The sequence below is a fragment of the Drosophila ficusphila genome, unplaced genomic scaffold (genome assembly GCF_018152265.1).
Source record: "Drosophila ficusphila isolate 14025-0441.05 unplaced genomic scaffold, ASM1815226v1 contig_414, whole genome shotgun sequence".
In the NCBI taxonomy this organism is placed as follows: Eukaryota; Metazoa; Arthropoda; class Insecta; order Diptera; family Drosophilidae; genus Drosophila; species Drosophila ficusphila.
Window position 1 is genome coordinate 11,853,402 of NW_025064328.1, and position 17,068 is coordinate 11,870,469.

The 17,068-nt window shown below is 40.8% G+C and overlaps 4 protein-coding genes across 7 annotated transcripts in view; 2 read left to right on the forward strand and 2 right to left on the reverse strand.

Annotated features, from left to right (window-relative positions):
• The first annotated feature begins 217 nt into the window (after window positions 1-217).
• Window positions 218-3,337, forward strand: LOC108096729. The gene is made up of 2 exons (XM_017198573.2): window positions 218-313; window positions 2,673-3,337. Exon 2 carries the CDS (start codon window positions 2,695-2,697, stop codon window positions 2,911-2,913), a length of 219 nt encoding a protein of 72 aa, XP_017054062.1. The 5' UTR covers window positions 218-313; window positions 2,673-2,694; the 3' UTR covers window positions 2,914-3,337.
• On the reverse strand, window positions 320-2,627 carry LOC108096728 (probable hydroxyacid-oxoacid transhydrogenase, mitochondrial). Its single transcript, XM_017198572.2, has 5 exons — window positions 2,499-2,627; window positions 2,362-2,446; window positions 1,407-1,781; window positions 1,202-1,343; window positions 320-1,074 (listed from the first exon to the last, which is right to left on the reverse strand). The coding sequence occupies exons 1-5, from the start codon at window positions 2,546-2,548 to the stop codon at window positions 332-334; spliced, it is 1,395 nt and encodes a 464-aa protein (XP_017054061.1). The 5' UTR covers window positions 2,549-2,627; the 3' UTR covers window positions 320-331.
• A 287-nt stretch (window positions 3,338-3,624) lies between the features above and the next one.
• Window positions 3,625-4,035, forward strand: LOC108096719. Its single transcript, XM_017198558.1, has one exon. It carries the CDS (start codon window positions 3,669-3,671, stop codon window positions 3,819-3,821), a length of 153 nt encoding a protein of 50 aa, XP_017054047.1. The 5' UTR covers window positions 3,625-3,668; the 3' UTR covers window positions 3,822-4,035.
• The window catches only part of LOC108096717 (kazrin), a 45,082-nt gene continuing 32,039 nt past the window's right edge, over window positions 4,026-17,068 (reverse strand). For 2 of the 4 annotated variants that reach the window (XM_017198552.2, XM_017198553.2), the window contains 10 exons: window positions 14,589-14,837; window positions 12,415-13,317; window positions 12,299-12,359; window positions 11,492-11,691; window positions 10,522-11,016; window positions 9,695-9,856; window positions 9,436-9,580; window positions 6,282-6,393; window positions 5,504-5,527; window positions 4,026-5,436 (listed from right to left, as the gene is read on the reverse strand). In XM_017198552.2, the coding sequence (XP_017054041.1) occupies window positions 4,978-5,436; window positions 5,504-5,527; window positions 6,282-6,393; window positions 9,436-9,580; window positions 9,695-9,856; window positions 10,522-11,016; window positions 11,492-11,691; window positions 12,299-12,359; window positions 12,415-13,317; window positions 14,589-14,837 (2,810 nt within the window). In that variant the 3' untranslated portion in view covers window positions 4,026-4,977. The other 2 variants (XM_017198555.2, XM_017198556.2) reach the window with 2 other exon arrangements.

Sequence of the window (17,068 nt, forward strand, 5' to 3'; positions counted from 1 at the left end):
TTTGGATGGTTAACTATTGCTCAAAAATAAAGAGATTAATATAGTGTGTATGTTCGTTAAAAAGTGATAATTTTAATAGCTAAAGGTCGGTAAGTTTCTACATAAACAAGATGAAATCGAAAGTAAAAAGGATTTTTAATTTAATATTTTTTATTGGTATTTTCTCTTGAAGGTATACAAAACAATAAGGTCCACTCTAAGCTTGGTATATTTGTTTGTAAGACTGGAATTTTTAAAGCTTGCCTATGGTCAGTTTTTCAAAGATGATCCGTTAGTTCAAAACTTTTTCTGGAAGCGAACAAGTTGAGCGTGGGTAAGTTAAGCTCCCCATTTAATAAACCACCATGGAGTTCTCGAAAAGTTGAGATAGGTTTTCCTGAGTTTGTGCTCTGGGTGCCAACTTGGTGATCCTTTCCTGGGGCAGGGTTCCCTCCACCAAGGCGGGTACATCGCTGCTGGAGAATCCCAGCTCCCGGAGGCCATTTTCGATGCCAGCGCGTTGCATAAAACCGCGTACAGTGTCCGCCAAAAGACGACCGGCGTCTGATTTTTGAACACCTCGCACTTCAGCACCCAGTATTTGGGCAGCTTCTAAATGTCGTTCTGGACAAGCGGGAGCAGTGAATTCAAACACCGCCGGAGCACTGATCACCACAGATAAACCGTGGGGAATTAGAGCGTGATCTGCGGAATAACCCTTCGGTTTGTAGTTCCTCACATTTCCAGAAATCGGATAGGAAAGTCCGTGGCAAAGGTGAACTCCTGCATTTCCGAATCCAACTCCCGCCATCGTGGATGCCAAATGCATTTGGGATCGGGCCTCCAGATTATCGGGTTGGTAAATGGCGTCTATGAAATTCTTGCGAATTATTTCCAAAGCGAATCGGGCCCAAACATCCGACACGGGGTTCCTGCCCTGATATGTGGGTCTCAAACTGGGATCACTGGGAGCAGGTCCTCGTTCCCGGTAATCCACCGCCGTAAAGCTCTCCAGAGCATGGCAAAACACATCGAAGCCAGCGAAGGCCATCACTCTTTCCGGTTGGGATAAGGTGTGCAGGGGATCAATCACAGCTGGGGTAATAAAATATAATAGAATTAGCTAGGAAAAAATTAAAAACTATATTAATCACTTCCTTGAAATGAATATATTGAATTCAAATCTTGAATTATCTTGAATGAGAAAAAACATGATTATTACCCAAAGTTGGTTTGAGGAACTTGCTGGAAATCCCAGTCTTGGCATGTAACTTCTTATAGTCGAAAATAGCCACACCAGTGGTTTCAGAACCAGTTCCCGAAGTGGTGGGCATGGCAATCAAAGGCTTGAGTTTCACAGATATCTAGGATAAATCAGAATTAAAGGAATTAGTTCTCATACACCTAATTTCAGGGTTAACCCTCACCTCCTTGCCCTTTCCAATCGGACAGTTGACATAATCCAAGAACTCCGCATTCTTGTCACTGCTGAAAAGATTAGCTGCCTTCGCGGTATCGATGGATGATCCTCCTCCAATGGCCAAAAAGGCATCGAATTCCTTGCCGCGGGCAAACTCCGCTGCATGCCACAAGCTGCCGTCAGTGGGTTCCACCCGGGTTTCATCATACACTTCGTAGTTGATTCCATGACGAGCCAGTGAATCCAAGGCCACTTTGACCGAGGGCAACTGCACTACGTTCTTATCGGTGACCAAACAAACATTTCGTGCTCCCCAGTTGCGAAGATCAGCTCCAACTTCGGCACTTACTCCGGGTCCAAATCGCACCGTCGAGGCAGACATCTTATAAAAAAGCGTTAAATATGTATGTATTAATATGCCATTATATACCGATTCAAAAAAAAAAGTTATGCTCCAAGCAGATGATGAATTTTTGGAATATTGGATATTTAAAAGTATGTCATGCTGTTGTTATTAACAAAACATTGATTGGGTTTCGAAAAAAAATGTTTTTTCCTGGACACATTTGATGACCTGAGCTGTTGAATTCATTTTAACCATAATTTTTCATAAAGTTATGACCTTATAATTCTAAATCACGGAGTATCGATGATCATTCTTAACAAATGTAAGAACCAGTTTTATAATTCCAAAGTTAAAGTTAAACATTTTTTTTATATGCATAGCAAACAGACCCATTTTACCCATTTTATTTTCCACAAAATTTTGATTGAATTAAATTCATTAAATTAAAATTCATTAAGACCGATTTTAAAGTTTTTTAAAATTTAAAAGAACGAATACTTGGACTATTTACAAGTCATAAATGTTATGTGATTATCATTTGTTCCAAACTTTGACTGGAGATGAGCATCTGCTCTCTGCAGGTGCTCCAAAGTCCAAAACAATTAAATCCACTTACCTCGAAGGCGTACTCCATGCGACCAGTTTGGGAGGCGGTTGGGGCAGCTGATCCATAGTTATGCGAGTGGGCGGGGCACTTACAACTACAAACAATATTATTTAAATAACTAAAAAAATAAGCGGTTTTGTGCTTACGAGTTAGCGACGATCGTGTTGATCAAACTTAAGACATTCTTTCGCGACATTCTGCAAGTAAATGAAACCAGCTGATTGGACTCTTCGTCTGATAAGAACCCCAATCGATAGCTGGCGCCAAACGATAACCATTATTAATCGATAGCCAACCTTTTGAATCTCTTTTCTTTGCAGCTTTAAAAATAAAACCCTGAAAATGTGCGACTACCAGAGAGAATACTCCTTTATTTTTGATGACAGCTCCTGCGAGGGAGATGTATCAATGACCACTCATGTGGACAGTGGATTCGAGTCCTTGTGGCAACAGGTTGGCGAGGAACTGCGAAGGGAGCGGGAAATGAACGAACTCGGTCAGCTTTTCCAGCAAAACCTGACTTTGAGTCCTCCAACCTACGGCGATCAATGGAGGTTTTAATGGATTAACCCTCCAAAGTCAGCTCCTTGTGATATTTGTATTAAATAGATTATAGATTATAACAGATCAATAGCCACATAACTGGCTTTCGTTACAGCATTTTTGATAAATGCTCGTACTTTTTACCATATATAACTACCAAATCCAAAAAGAGATTATTGTATACTTTTGTTCATGATTAGTTTATGAAGTCAACTTGTCCGTGTTTTCAAATGTTTGCTGTCGTGAAAAATCGCTTTGTTTTGTCACGTCGCTTTACCAAATAATCAGATTGTACCAAACACACATTATTGTCCTAGATCTTAAAATGGCAATGGATTGCCTTCGATATTGAAAATCACATAATGTATACAAGAACAGAGAGGGAAGCTCGAATTTGTCAAATCCCTGCTCAAAACTAATAAATTAACAATGTACAAAGGTTTATCTTAGGAAAATCTATTAATTTTTAATGGAGAGTCCCATGCAAAGATGTGATTGCAATTCAATTGTAATGGGAACAATTGTTCGCTGGAGCTAATTACCTAAATGTATGTCCGCCCATTTTTAGCGCTAGATTTACAACTCAATTTGGCGCTATATCTGCTTGATCTGCGAACATAAACAACTGGCAAAGGTAAACGATGTTGACGGCTTTTCAACTCATTAGCATGCGGACTGTCGTCAAACCAACGGCCGCCAGACCATAAAAAGTTCGATTCCCAACCGATTGGCCAGCAGTTTGCATCTGAAATTCGGTAACTGAACGTCGCAAGATGAAGTGGCTTAGTTTGTTCCTGATTTTCGGTATTCTCGGGCTCATCGGCAGCCTGGGAACTCTCACGATGGCAGAACCCAATCCGGAACCCAAGGGTCGTCCCAATACAACTCGTCGTCCGAGAAACGATAACGACAACGATCGACGTTAGCAATCCGAGAGGATGGAGGAGATGGAGGATCCTTCCAGGGAGAAATCCCCTCGAAGATGCACCGAACCACAGAAGACACACGAGGCACATCACATCTCGGTGAAGGTCAAATGTTTTGGAGTTGAGAAAATGCAATATGTTGAGGTTCTGCTCATTTAGTGGATGGAATCTCCCTCAGATACAACACAATAAAAACGAATTCGGTTACAACAGAGTTTTGATCATTGGTTTATTCGATAGTTTCTTCGTCATAGGTCTAGAGTTAAATTGGTCAGCTTAATTATACCCTGACGCTTTCGGGGATTCTTCGATACTGATACTGATAGATTGGCGGATCAAGCGGGCTGACTGATTTTCTTTGGTTGTGCGAGGGTTTCATTTTCGGGAAGTGCGTTTGTAATTACCATATATTTGATTCGGTTTTGGTTTCTGTTTTACATTTTGTTGGCTTTACTGATACCATTTTATACCATGCGATACTGAACCTTGATTAGGGCTTACCGTAATTTACAAAGTGCCGCCGTCCGCGACTTATCAAATTTAATTCAATAGTTTCCGTTTCCGTTTCCATTTGCTTAGCTACGATAGTTTCGGTTACAAAATAATTTCAATTTATCTAAATTGCAATCGCATCTCCGGTGTCTGCATTAGCTTATAAATCTGTGAGTATAGTATATAATCGGTTTAGATCTATCTTTACAGTTACAATTACAATTAGAATTACATATTGATTAGACTATTCCAGTTGGTTTGTGTTTTTTTTTTAGGGGGGTGGAGTGTTTGATTCGTTTACCTTTTGCCGGCGGATAGAGCTTAGTCTATACAATATTTATATCGTTAATTACGTTTAGCATATATAGTTCGTAGTTCTATCTGATTTGATCAAATGATTACTCGCTTACTTGTATTTTCTGACGCATATGTATCTGTATCTGCTGAATGCTTGTATCTTGTAGGTGGGTCTGACACTGACTTGAATATAATTGAGTTTGCTCCTAGAATCTAAGCTCAAATGCAGCTGGGAAGGTCATTGGTTTTGGTTTTTGTTTTATTCTGGGGGTTCAGGAAGATGGGGTTTTCATGCGGGATTACAGCTGAGTATCTTTGGTAGTCGTAGTAGTTAACATCCTATCTAGCTAGCGTTTTACTTTCACTCTTATTCGGGGGACTCCGATGAGGCCGAAATGCCACCCAGACTGCAGGCTCCCACGCTTCCCGCACTCGTCGAGGCTCCGATATCGCTGATGCTCTTCACGCGCCGCCGGCTCTGTTCGTAGAGCATCTGGGGGTCGGCCAGACCCGCATCCAGCACACCACCGCCCACCGGTGGAGCACTCACCCGGTGACCAGGCGGCGGACCATGACTGTAAATGCCACCGGCCGATGGAATCGGCGGAGGAGCCGTCGTCGGCGGAGGGAGGAAGTGGTGGTAGTGCTGCTGCTGCTGGGGATTCGGATGCGGATTGGGGTACTGGTGACCTATGGTTGCGTATATTCCTCCGCCGCCCTCGCTGCTGCTGTACGAAGGCGTTGGGGAGGTGGAGTTCCCAAAGGAGCTGCGCTCGCCGGTGCGATGGGGTTTGCTATTAAACCGAAAGGCTTTAGAAAGGGAGCTCTGCAAACGAAAATAGTTAACAATTACTAAATGGTTTCTTATTGGGGAATAAAAAGGGGTAACCCACCTGAGATCCTTTCCATGCCGAAATCTGTTGAGTACAGGAAATGAAAAAGAACAATAGTTAAGTGGCTTTAGTTTGTGAAACTAAAATATCGTTGAGAGTTGCAACCCTTTTTTAGTTATTCGCGAAACTTATGTTGTTTCTGGGTGCCAATTTCAATGGTTACATTTTGAAATTGTTATTTTAAAATAAGTTAGTTAGTTCAAAGTTATAGTTTAAGTTCAATATATTACACCTAATATTAATTATATTATACATTTAAAGAAATATAATGTTTCTTTAAATGTCTAAGTGTTGTTTAGGATTTATTTTAAAATTAATATAATACTCGAAGTATCTGATGTTAGAGTGGCATTTTTACAGTTTTCAGCATTTTCCGTGTTTAAGTGTTCTCGAACATGTAAAGATTTTAACTTGTGCATATTTTCCCTTCAATTTAACCAATTAGAAAAAACTTTCATGAATGAAAATATCATACCGACAAGCACTTTTAAAAGTAAGAAATTTCTTCTGCAAATGTTAAAGGAAACCGCAATAAATTGAACTTTCAGTTTTAATGAAACTCGGTTGAAAGGTAAAAACCACAGAGCAGCCTTGGTGAATTAGAGATGAAAACACTGGTGAAACCACTTAGGGTGTTAAATAAGTTATGAAATAGACACCGAGAAACAACAAAAGCTTCACGTCAATTCAGGCTTAGAATACAGTGGAATTATATATTATATTTAAGACTTATTTGGATATAGCTAGTTATAGGATATGATTAGTAGAGAGTACTTACCCTGAGGTTGCCGCTCGAGCGGCGATCTGTTGTGGCATAGTGCTGCAGTCCGCCGGGTCCCGTTAGTGGCACTACGCCGCAACCGGAACGGATGCCCTGACCCAGAGTCGCTCTACACAACAAACATGGCAGTTTCGATTTGCGAATTTTTGCATAGGTATCGTATGCGTGTGTGTGTGTGCGTGTGTATGGGTGAGAGTGGGTGGTTATGGGGGCGGGTATATATCATGTTTGTGCATGTATTTTCGATTTCGATTTTCGTAGGCAGCAGGCAGGCAGGCAGGACATTCAAGACACGGGACACAGACGGAGAATTGGAGACGGGAATTTTGGTATTTTGGCGTTTGGAGAGTTGGAGAGTGCGGGCGGTTCAGGCAGAGCAGCAGAGATAGCGGTATAACGACAGAGACAGAGACAGAGAGATAGAGAGAGAGAGAGCAGGCAAGGCAGGCACACATACACACACAAAGATTGGTTTCGTTAGGTGTTGAATTGTTGTTGAGTTGTTGTCGGTTGTATTGCATCGGTAATCGTGTTAGACAATCAAGCAGATTTAGCAACAACAACAAGCCGTCGATTCGATTACCAAATTACGAAATTGAAGAGGAAACATACGGATGTGAAAGCAAAAGAGAGTGGATCAATTATAGGAAAGATGGAAAAAGAAACGGGACAAAGACGAAAGAATTCTGATTAATCAATGTTGGAGAGTTACTTTTTTATTTGTTTCGTATTTTGCAATAGCATAATTAATTAACTACACGTAGCGTAAAACAACAATGAAAAAACAAAGATCTATGGTGAGTGGAAAACCCCCTTGAAAAAAGAGAAAAGGAAATTATATCAAAAAAAAAAAAAAGAATAGCATTGCTAACAGACACGAAAACCAGCAGCCATAAAATGTTTTCTTTTGAAGCCTTAGAATTTCCAATCACACTTAGTATCGATAGGGTATTTGTATGCGGTGGTACTTATTAAGATGACAACGGTTAGACTAGTTCAAGCTACTTAAAAACATTGATAACACATACATAGAACTTGTCTTTGAGTGTCTGCGTATGTGTGTGGGAGTGTTCGTGTGTGATAAATAGAGAGAGATAGGCTACTTAGTAAGCAAGTTTTACTTACAATTGACACTGTAGTTGCAAAATTGCAAAAACCAAATTAACGACTTCTTAAAGAAATAAACTTTGGGGGAGCACTGCCCTGCGGTCACTTAAAAAGTTTTTCCAAATCTCTGAGATTGTAAAACCAATATTTCTTGTGCTCAAAAGTATGCAACGAAATATTTTGCAGCCAAACGCACCAAGCAGAACAACAAAAAAACACAATAAATTGCATATTCTTAAGCACCACAACTATTGTTGAGACTTTGTGTGTGTCTCAACTTATGACCGCTGGGCAAACTCAGTCAAAACGCTTCACAGTATGCAACACCAAACATGGACTATATCATCTAACCACGAAAATGTAGACATGTATGTGTGTCATGGACTTGTGTGCGGGTGTGTGGTTATGTAATTGGTCTTTAAGGTTCAATTGTGCGTTGGTGGCTGTCAAGCCGAGCTCAGAAAACAGCTCCTGTATCACAGAGAACTTGGGTATATTCCGGCCTAGTGACGAAAGACGCTCGTGTGAAGGACTGGTGGTTGTGTGTACATTTGTTCTAGGCATTTGCAATGCTCTATCTTAGGCGTAACAATCTGAATTTCCATTGACGAAAGCCTTAACACTAGGTTTCAACTACATTAAATGCTCGATTCGTTAATCAACCTAAGTAAATGCAACGTTAAGCGCTCCTCGGGGAGTGTATCGTTATAATGCCGATATCGGATATGCAAAGCTTGGACACTTGTTTTAACTCTTTTTTTCTTTTTTTTTCTGATGTGTGCGTTCCTAGTTCGATGCCTAAAGCACTTAACGATATTGTGGTATGACTACATGTATTTACGTCTACTAATCGAATGTGTGATTATTACGCTGCGGATCTATCAACTATTCGTAATGACGAAATGACTAGCGCTGTGCTCCAGTTATTGTTCTCTCCCTATATATTTATTATCGTATCATCTTCATCAGCTTGGCTAAACAAATCAGTATGAATCCCGTTTGATTTCTTGTTTTCGTTTTCTTTTTTTCTTTGATTATTCGATTTGGTTCGTGCGGATTTAGTGGCCCTGCAATTTGGCCAATTGCCTGGAGGCTTCCATTTGAAATTCTTCCATTTGACAGTAAATAAGGTATCTGCATTTCGGATATATAGAAAAGACAAGCAAACATGGATCGAGATATTGGTTGGGAAAGAAAAGAGAGAGAAACATGGCCACGAGGGCCGCCATTAGTGCGATTCGCTTTTCGGGGCGTTTTTTTTTTTTTTTTTATTTGCTTAACAGATCGTCTAGGACACGTTAACATGATCAACAACGAAAACAAAGTACATTAGTTACTAAAGTTACAGGCTGGAGACCTTTACATACTTATGCACGAGTAGACAGATTTAGATACAGATATGACATCGCATGATATGACATCTAATGAGTCGAGTAGTTGGCTCTTCTGCAGCCACAGTTGTTTTTTTTTTTGGGATGCGAAAGAAGACAGATGGATGGTATATGGCACATAAGAAGCAGCTTATAAACGAATGATCAAAGCACTAAATGTATAATAGCCAGAGATGAGCACGATTAATGAATGATGGGTGTATGTTTTCTTGGTTTGATGATGGTGATAATACTGAAAATGAAATGAGGTCTGAAGAACTCCCACAGTAACGCAATACTTCCTGCTAGCAAACTCCAACCAACCAACAAAAAAAAACAAACACTCCTTAAACGAAATATGTCATAACGAAGGTGCAAAAAGGAACACAAACAGTTAACAGGAAAGTTATATAAACTCGAGGGGAGTGGGAATGGAAATACAAAACGGCAATAACTCAATCAAAACAAAGACAACTCTAATCAAAACGCTGTATTACGCTACATATTTATGTTTTCACATTTCGCATGTCAAACCCTAAGGATTACACAAAGGACTCTCACACACACACAGGACACACTCACATACCAGACACACACATACACGCAGCACACACAACACACACAGAGAGATATCTAGATGGCATTTGTGGGGTTGCTAAGCCCTTAAAACTTACCGTGCGGGCAAAATGAGGGCATCGAATTCCGTGTTGAGATGTCGCCGTATTATGTTCTTCGAGGGCGGAATGCCCAGGGCGGTGGCCATGGTGTCGCCAGAAAAGGATGGCTCCAAAACCACGAGGCCTCCATGCACGCCACTATCTGCAGGTGGGTGAGAAATAAAATGGAACAGAGTAGAGAAAACCGGGATGAGAGCGGGTTAATTGCCACAGTGAATGGGGCACAATCAAAGGGCAATCGATATGGCCAACGCACCCTTCAGGTTGTCCGCATATTCGCCCAGGTCGATGGATCGCACCCAGCGGATGAAGCGCTGGTTCGTCCACACAATGGGATCCGTGTCCACCGTCTCCGATTGCACCCGTCGCATCGCCAGCGTTTGTCGGTCGTACTTCACGATGCGCAACACGTGGATGCCTTTTTAAGGGGCAGAAAGGGCGGGGATTCGATTAGGTTAAAAGGTTCACCACAGGCGAGAGAACAAATAATTACTGGCTCTTGGGTTACGCTTACAAAGGAGGTATTATTTGCCAATGAACAATGTGATTAAAATCAGAGATGGCACTTATTTCGCAACTCATAAGTTACAACCTAAAATATTGTTTAGAAAATCCAAAAAGAGGAAAATACCTACATTTACATCTGAAAAAAATTATACGTCTTTTTACCAATAAAAACTACCATTAATTATTAACAACTTCTCCAAGAAACAAACTTAACTGAAATCGAAAACTATAAAAATTTAATATTTTATGGAAAATAGTTTCTTTATAAATTTTAAAAATGTTTCAACCTCACCATTACAAAATTTACCTTATTTAATTAATAACAAGTAATTCATAATTTCCTCTAAATATTAATTTTTACTCTTGAAACTATATTGCTATGGAATTCTGGCTAGCAAAAACCAAAGATTAAAGCTTGAAAACTTTAGTTTTGAAAGCCATGATGACCCATAATTAAGTTAAAAAAAACTTTAAGGTACCCTCCCAAAGTAGGAAAACTTCAAAGTAAATTATAAAATATCACCTTTCAAGAAACTTATGATAATGGGGTAACCCAAAAGTTTGACTAATACTTACCGTGAACAATGCTGGCCTGGTGGAACTTCCGCGTGACGCCGAGGAACTTCTCGAGCTCCTTCTTGGAGAGCGTGTCCAGCATGCGGGCATCGACGAGGGATTGGACGAAGGGCTCCGCGTACTGGGGCAGTCCAATGTCCGGCAGCCACTCGGTGGCCACCCAGGTGTGTCCCAGCTGCGTGATCAGCGGATAGCGGACCATCTCCGGTCGCCTCTGCTCCTCAATGGCCAGCCGCAGTTTCTTGCGGTGCATCGGATGGGTGAGGCCCAGTCCAGCCTCCAGCTCCACGTCGTTCAGCTCCAGCAGCACCTTGCCGCTCTTCACGTTCTCGGCGCACCTGGCACTGTACTGGGGCATTCCCAGAGCCACCTCCAGCCAGGCCAGCACCTGGGTGGCCCTCCACCGGTCGATGGGCAGCTGGGAGGCCTCCCGCAGCAGGCGCAGCTTCTCGGCGTAGCCCTCCTCTGTCAGAGGATTCCACGAGTAGTCGGCATCTACAGAGAGATAAATATAGCATCAGGGAATATAGGTTTATAGGTAATGTCAATAATATAAATATCAATAGGGAATCCTAAAAATAGAGTATCATTTAAAAACACATAAGGACTTTTAAATTATGCGTTATAAGTTTCTTAATTGTAACTAAATTCACTAATATTTAATTGCTTTTCAAACTAATTTATAGGTAATTATGTGGAGGTATTTTTCGTTTAATAAATAAATAATTTCCAGTTAAAAGCTTATGTAAATATGTAATTTTTTTCATAAAGCGAGAAAACACAACTTTTAATTACAAACATACACTTCATTTGCTTAAATGGGTTGTAGTGCTAATTTTATATTTTTAGCTATTTGTCCTAGAAAGTTACTTTCAATTAAATAGTTATGTATAGAATATATGCTACTTTTCTTTTAATTTTGGATTTTAATGTTTATGCAATAAGTGAATATTTACAAGTCTATACTCACATTCAGTCACTCCATCGGCGGACAAAGCCTTACTTTTATTCCGGGAGCGGGCAAACACCCGTGATATACTTCCCCAAGTGCCGCCACGCCCATTGCGAGCTCCAAGCGGACCACTTTTGCTGGCACTGGCGAATTTCCGACTGATTGCTCCACCACCTGGTCCTTCGGGGTCCACCGGAGAGCCCAACTGCTCCACAGATCTAAACAAAAAATTGTATTTAATTTCCTGTCAGTAAATGTTATTTTAAATGCAAACTCTTCCCTAACACTTCACTTGTTTTTTTTATGATTTTACATAAATATGCAAAACATCAAATTTATCAATGTGTAAAAATAATAAAATCCCTAAATACAAATGCATGTCTGCGATAAAATTAGATTAGATGCGTCATTTATTTTCGCCTGCCATTTAGCATTTAGTTATGTTTCAATATTTGTTTTCACAATGTAATAAATTACAACTGTCCGTTGATGGGGATTTATTTTATCACACTCTCTAAACCCTGCGAACAATGCATAAATGCATATATTAAATTACATGGAACATTTATATTTAGCTAATTCTGTTCGAGTTTGGGTTTTTTAACTACTCTTTGAAAAAAAAATTATATTAAATTTCTCTGGGTTTAGTGATTTTACAATTAATCTCATGAATGTTTTTTCGCTTTCCCCAAAATAATTAGGTAATAAAATATCAAAACCAATTAATATAAAATCCATACATTTTAGAGGTTGCGCTTAAAATTCTGAGGGCAATAATATTTACTAGAATTTAGCTTTTTTTGAAATATTTTTGACTTAGTTTACCTCGAGTAGGCAGCCGAATTCAGAGGTGACAATGTGGGACTGCGTTCCTTGGGAGTACCAACTGAAAAAATATTACTTTTTAGAGAATTCCCTTAGTTAACAATTATATAACCCACATTGGTACATATTCTGGCTGGATACCAGCGAGATACTATCCGGATCGACGGTGATGCAGGGTCCATTGTCGCAGGTGCCATCGCTGAAGTTCAGTTCCCCACCCGTACTCTCCCGATCGCTACTGTTTCTCAGTCCCGAATCATTGGAACAGGAGTTTCGATCTCCGGCAGTGGCACCCGATCCTCCACTCAAACTGCCGCTGAAGGCGGACAGCGAGTTGCCACGCCCACTGTCCTCGGTGGTTCCCCGAATTCCAGCCAATCCTCCGCCCATTCCTGAAGCGGCGGCCATTTGGCTGAGCATTCCCGAGGCAGCCGACGGAGGAGTCAGTGGGGCAAAGGAGTGGAGGCTCTCCTGGTCGGAAAGGCATCCCGTCAACTGGCGACGAGCCTCCTGCAGTTGCTCCTGTAATCTCTGGAGCTGCAAGTCCCTGGAGGATAATTGCTGGGCCAAAGCCAAGGAACGCTCCGCTTCATCGCGAGCTTGTTTGAGCAACTGGAAACGCTCGCGATCCCGATCTCCGGAGATCTTGGCATTCGTTGTCTCCGTCTCCCTCACTCGCTCCTGGTAGTTCCGGATGAAGTCGCGCAGCTCCTGCTCCTTTTCCTGCAGCGAGGCACACAGCTGCTTCACTTGACCCAAAAGATCTGATTTATCCGTTCGCAGTTTCTTTCGCTCCAATCGCATGGTTAAAAGCTGATTCTTCACCGATCGGAGTTCCGATTCCAGGCGTTCTATTCGCTCCTTGGCAGCTGATCCTTCGGAGGAAGCAACTGCCTCCATTTCGGGAGTGGTGTCCACTCCGCCAACTGCTCCATCGGTGGAGAGCTCCAGGAGGCGCCTCAGTCGAAGCAGTTCGGTGTTCAACCGATCGTTCTCCTCGCGCAGCTTCATCGCGGCTTCTGCAACAGAAAAGGGATTTTAATAGGCATATATAGATATATATCTATATATTCTTGGCCAAAAGCTCTTAGCTACAGCTACCAAGCTGCGGACAAGCGGTGGTCGAAGCAGGATTGCAAGCCAGGAGTTCAAGCTTCTATATCCTTTAAGCAATCCGAATATATTCGGTCTAAGTAATACATTTGTTATTTGTATACAAAATATATGTCCAACTATGTAGCGGATTATTTGGGCAATAACCTCTCAGTAATTTAAAGTTGCTTAAACAAAGCTAACATTTTAATATATTTTTTCTTAATGGTAAAGATTTTATTTTTTGATAAACTCAACACATTTTACTTTTTGAAATGGTATCATAAAGGAAGATACTAATTTTGTATTTTAATACAAAAACTAACTCCTTGATTTAAGTTGTTAAATTTTAATAATATCTTATTTTCTTCTTACATATTATATTTAACTTTTTACAAAAGCAATACCTTGGAAATGTACGCAATTTTAATAACTCTATAAATCAAAGCAGATCAAAAATATGTCTGATAAAAATTTAATTGCTATCCTATATATCATTTAAGTTATAATTAACATGAATCCGACATTAATCCGACATTTATTAAACTGTCAAAGTAATGAAAGGCTCACAAGCGACCCAGATTGAAGCGTTCAAACTGTTAAGTTTGAAGTTCCATGAAATCGGTATAGCATATAGAAACTACTGGCTTGCATGCCTGCCAATCGATATTCTACTCATAATTAGCATTTATTGTCAACCTCTAGCCACCCACTACCACTTCCGATTCCCAAGCATTTCAGTTTTTAATACACTTTTCCCCGCCAAGTTTCTTGAGCAAAAGAAGAAAAAGCAAGAACTGAGGGAAACGTAAACTAAGGAAATCCCTGTGGAAGACCAGCTGTTGCCAGAGAGTGCTGGCTGGCATTTAATATGCAAAATGAGAACTGAAAAACACATTGAAAAAGTTTGCAGGCAAACTAAAACCAGTGCAATTATAACTTAACCAGGCCAGAGCAATGAATCGGCAGGCACTAAGCGGATGAATGGGGATCAAGTGCAACTACTTTATGAATGTACCATACTATACTATATATACCAAACAGAACAGAACAGAACTGAATCAAAAAACAGAAAAGAAAGATTGGGTGGGATGCGGGTTAATTGTGCTGCTTCAATTAAAAATACAGAGCGGAAATTGAGATGAAAGCGAAAGGATGATTGGGGGTGTTGGGTGGAAAGATAGATTGATCGACTTACCTGAGAGGGGAGCGGAATGCAGATGGAACCTTGACTCGTCGTTGCGATTTCCATCGCAGGACTCGAGGAGGAGCAAGGCCGCCGAGGCGGCGGACGTTGGGGAGTGCGGAGGTCCCAGGGCCACCAATGATTTCGGATTCAGATTCTGATTCGAGTTCAGATTGTGATTCGTATTCAGACCCGCATTTACAGTCACATTCGAGGGCTCGTCCTGATCCGTCTCCGATAAGTTGGCATTTCGCTTGTCGACTGGATTTCGGTGTGATTTCAGATACAGATACACATATATAGATGGTTGTTTTTGGGGGTTTTTATGTGGGGGAGGGGGGGTGATTTGTGGGGATGTCCGAGGGGTTTTTTGGTAGGGGTAGGCAAACATGTTCGGGCTGACCCAATAAGTAGTAGTTCGAAAACAAAACAAATAAACAGCAATGGCAAACAACGACCACAACAGCAATAGCAAGAGTATAAGAACAATGCCAACAAATGATGATAATGGTAATGTGACGGTGTGTATGCGTGAATGGATTGTTGTTCCGGACTGACTGATGTGTGTTTACATATATTTTGGCTATCTGTATAATCCGATCAGGTGAAAGAAGGAAAGGGGGCAGGGAGGGGAGCATCGTGCAGGACTCGAAATTAGATTTCCTCTCATCGAATGCGGACAAATGCGATTGAAAAGTAAACAAACAACAATTATTGCAGTCGAACAAGGAAATGAATTATATTGATTTTCGGAACATTAATCTAAATGCAAACGAGTCAATAAGTAATGGCACAAAAAACAATGAATTCACGGCAATGCGTTTTACGGGTTGAACAATTTGATTATCTATTTATTTCCCAAAACATCAATTTCCAACTCCGGGTCACCGATTCATCCATGTGAATGACTGATGATGAGCCTAAATTGATTGCGCAAACACACACACTCGCACACACACACACACACACATGCACATTCTGGATACTCGTTTTTCACACACAAATTCCCCTTGTGGAAATGCTTTTGATATCGTTTTTTTTCAGCTTTTCTGCTTATTGAATGTCAACATGGATTTATTTTATGGCCAAGGATTTTAAATTAAAATTTAATTAGCACTTAATGCCTCGCATGAAATCATTATTTAAGGTAACTCAAAAAAAAGCATATTTGAATTGAGGTCAAAACGAAATGGATGGCCTGCTTTGTTGACCAAACGAAAGACAAACAAATTGAAGAGTTCACTTTGATTTAAGGCCTAATAGAAAAAAAGCAACTGAAGTGACTGGGCCACGCGAATCACTCTCTGTTTAATTTTCAACGTTTAAGTTTTGTGAACCCAACTCGACCGCAACCACTTTGGATCCACCGACCTTTTTTATTCACCTTCCCCGGAATGACCTCCTCTATCTGCTTCGTTGACTTTCCCAAACTGCAGCAGCACTCAAAGTGATGGAAGGATAAGAGGGAGGGGTAAGTGGTCGGGGGGTAGGTACATCCTGGATCGGGGGAGATAGTGCTTGTAGCTCGGACGAACGAAGGCCATTACCATCCATTTGTCAGATTTTTGAAGTGTACATCACTCTGCCATTCTGATATAATCCGATGCGTTTGGCCCCCCAAAAAGCTTCCACTAGCAGAAAAAAAGGCACTCATCGTGGCAAATACCTAAGTCACCACCACTACCTCATCCTTATACCCATCATCATCCTGCGTGTTTGTCCTGTTCAGTTTAAGCTGCTTGTTGCCTCGGGAAACTTGCAATCCCTGACCACCGGGCAACATTCAATTTATGCCATCCTTTGTGGAACGTCAAACACTTTAACAATTAAATTAAAAACAGCGGGAATGGTGCTCGATATTTTACGCAGCTAGGAGATGGAATTAACTCTCGGCACACAGGTTGAAAGGATTCAATCAGGGACGCTGATTTAATTCCTCGCTGGCCGGTGCCCATTTGCCATTCCCACAGTGGCCAGCATTTGCTCATTCATGCCGCAAAGATCCCCGCCTCCTTTCCCCTTCTCCTCCCCCTTTTCCCACATTCCCCCTTTCCCTCACCATTTCGCAGGACCTTTCTTTGCCCGCAGCAATCTGCTGATTGCTCCACTCCCCTTGCATTCAGTCAACGGCGTTTACACATTACAAATGCATTTGCATACACTGGGGGAAAAAGCACACAACGGAAAATCAATCAACTACTTGGGGGTTCCTAGCAAACAAACGACTACCTCAAATCGAAATACAACACTTCATATTTTTAAAAAGGAAAGTTAAACGAAAGTTTTCGGGAATATGTGTTTTAAATTTTACAAACCAAACAATTTGAATTTTAATTCAAGATAAATATTAATGATCAATTAAAACGCTTTAAATGAAAATCTGACACTTAAATAATGATACTGAGCGTATATGTATGTCGTAAATAAAAACCATTTGCGTGTTAATTAAGACTGAATATACCATACAATTAAAATATGAACACATAAATAAA

Bases quoted from the DNA above. Each gene is read 5' to 3' on its own strand.
- LOC108096728 (XM_017198572.2), bottom strand. From the start codon at position 2,548: ATGTCGCGAAAGAATGTCTTAAGTTTGATCAACACGATCGTCGCTAAC. The intron at 2,447-2,498 runs GTAAGCACAAAA...TATTGTTTGTAG, and splicing joins AACACGATCGTCGCTAACTC to TTGTAAGTGCCCCGCCCACT. The intron at 1,782-2,361 runs GTAAGTGGATTT...CTTTTTTATAAG, and splicing joins GCATGGAGTACGCCTTCGAG to ATGTCTGCCTCGACGGTGCG.
- LOC108096729 (XM_017198573.2), top strand. From the start codon at position 2,695: ATGTGCGACTACCAGAGAGAATACTCCTTTATTTTTGATGACAGCTCC.
- LOC108096719 (XM_017198558.1), top strand. From the start codon at position 3,669: ATGAAGTGGCTTAGTTTGTTCCTGATTTTCGGTATTCTCGGGCTCATC.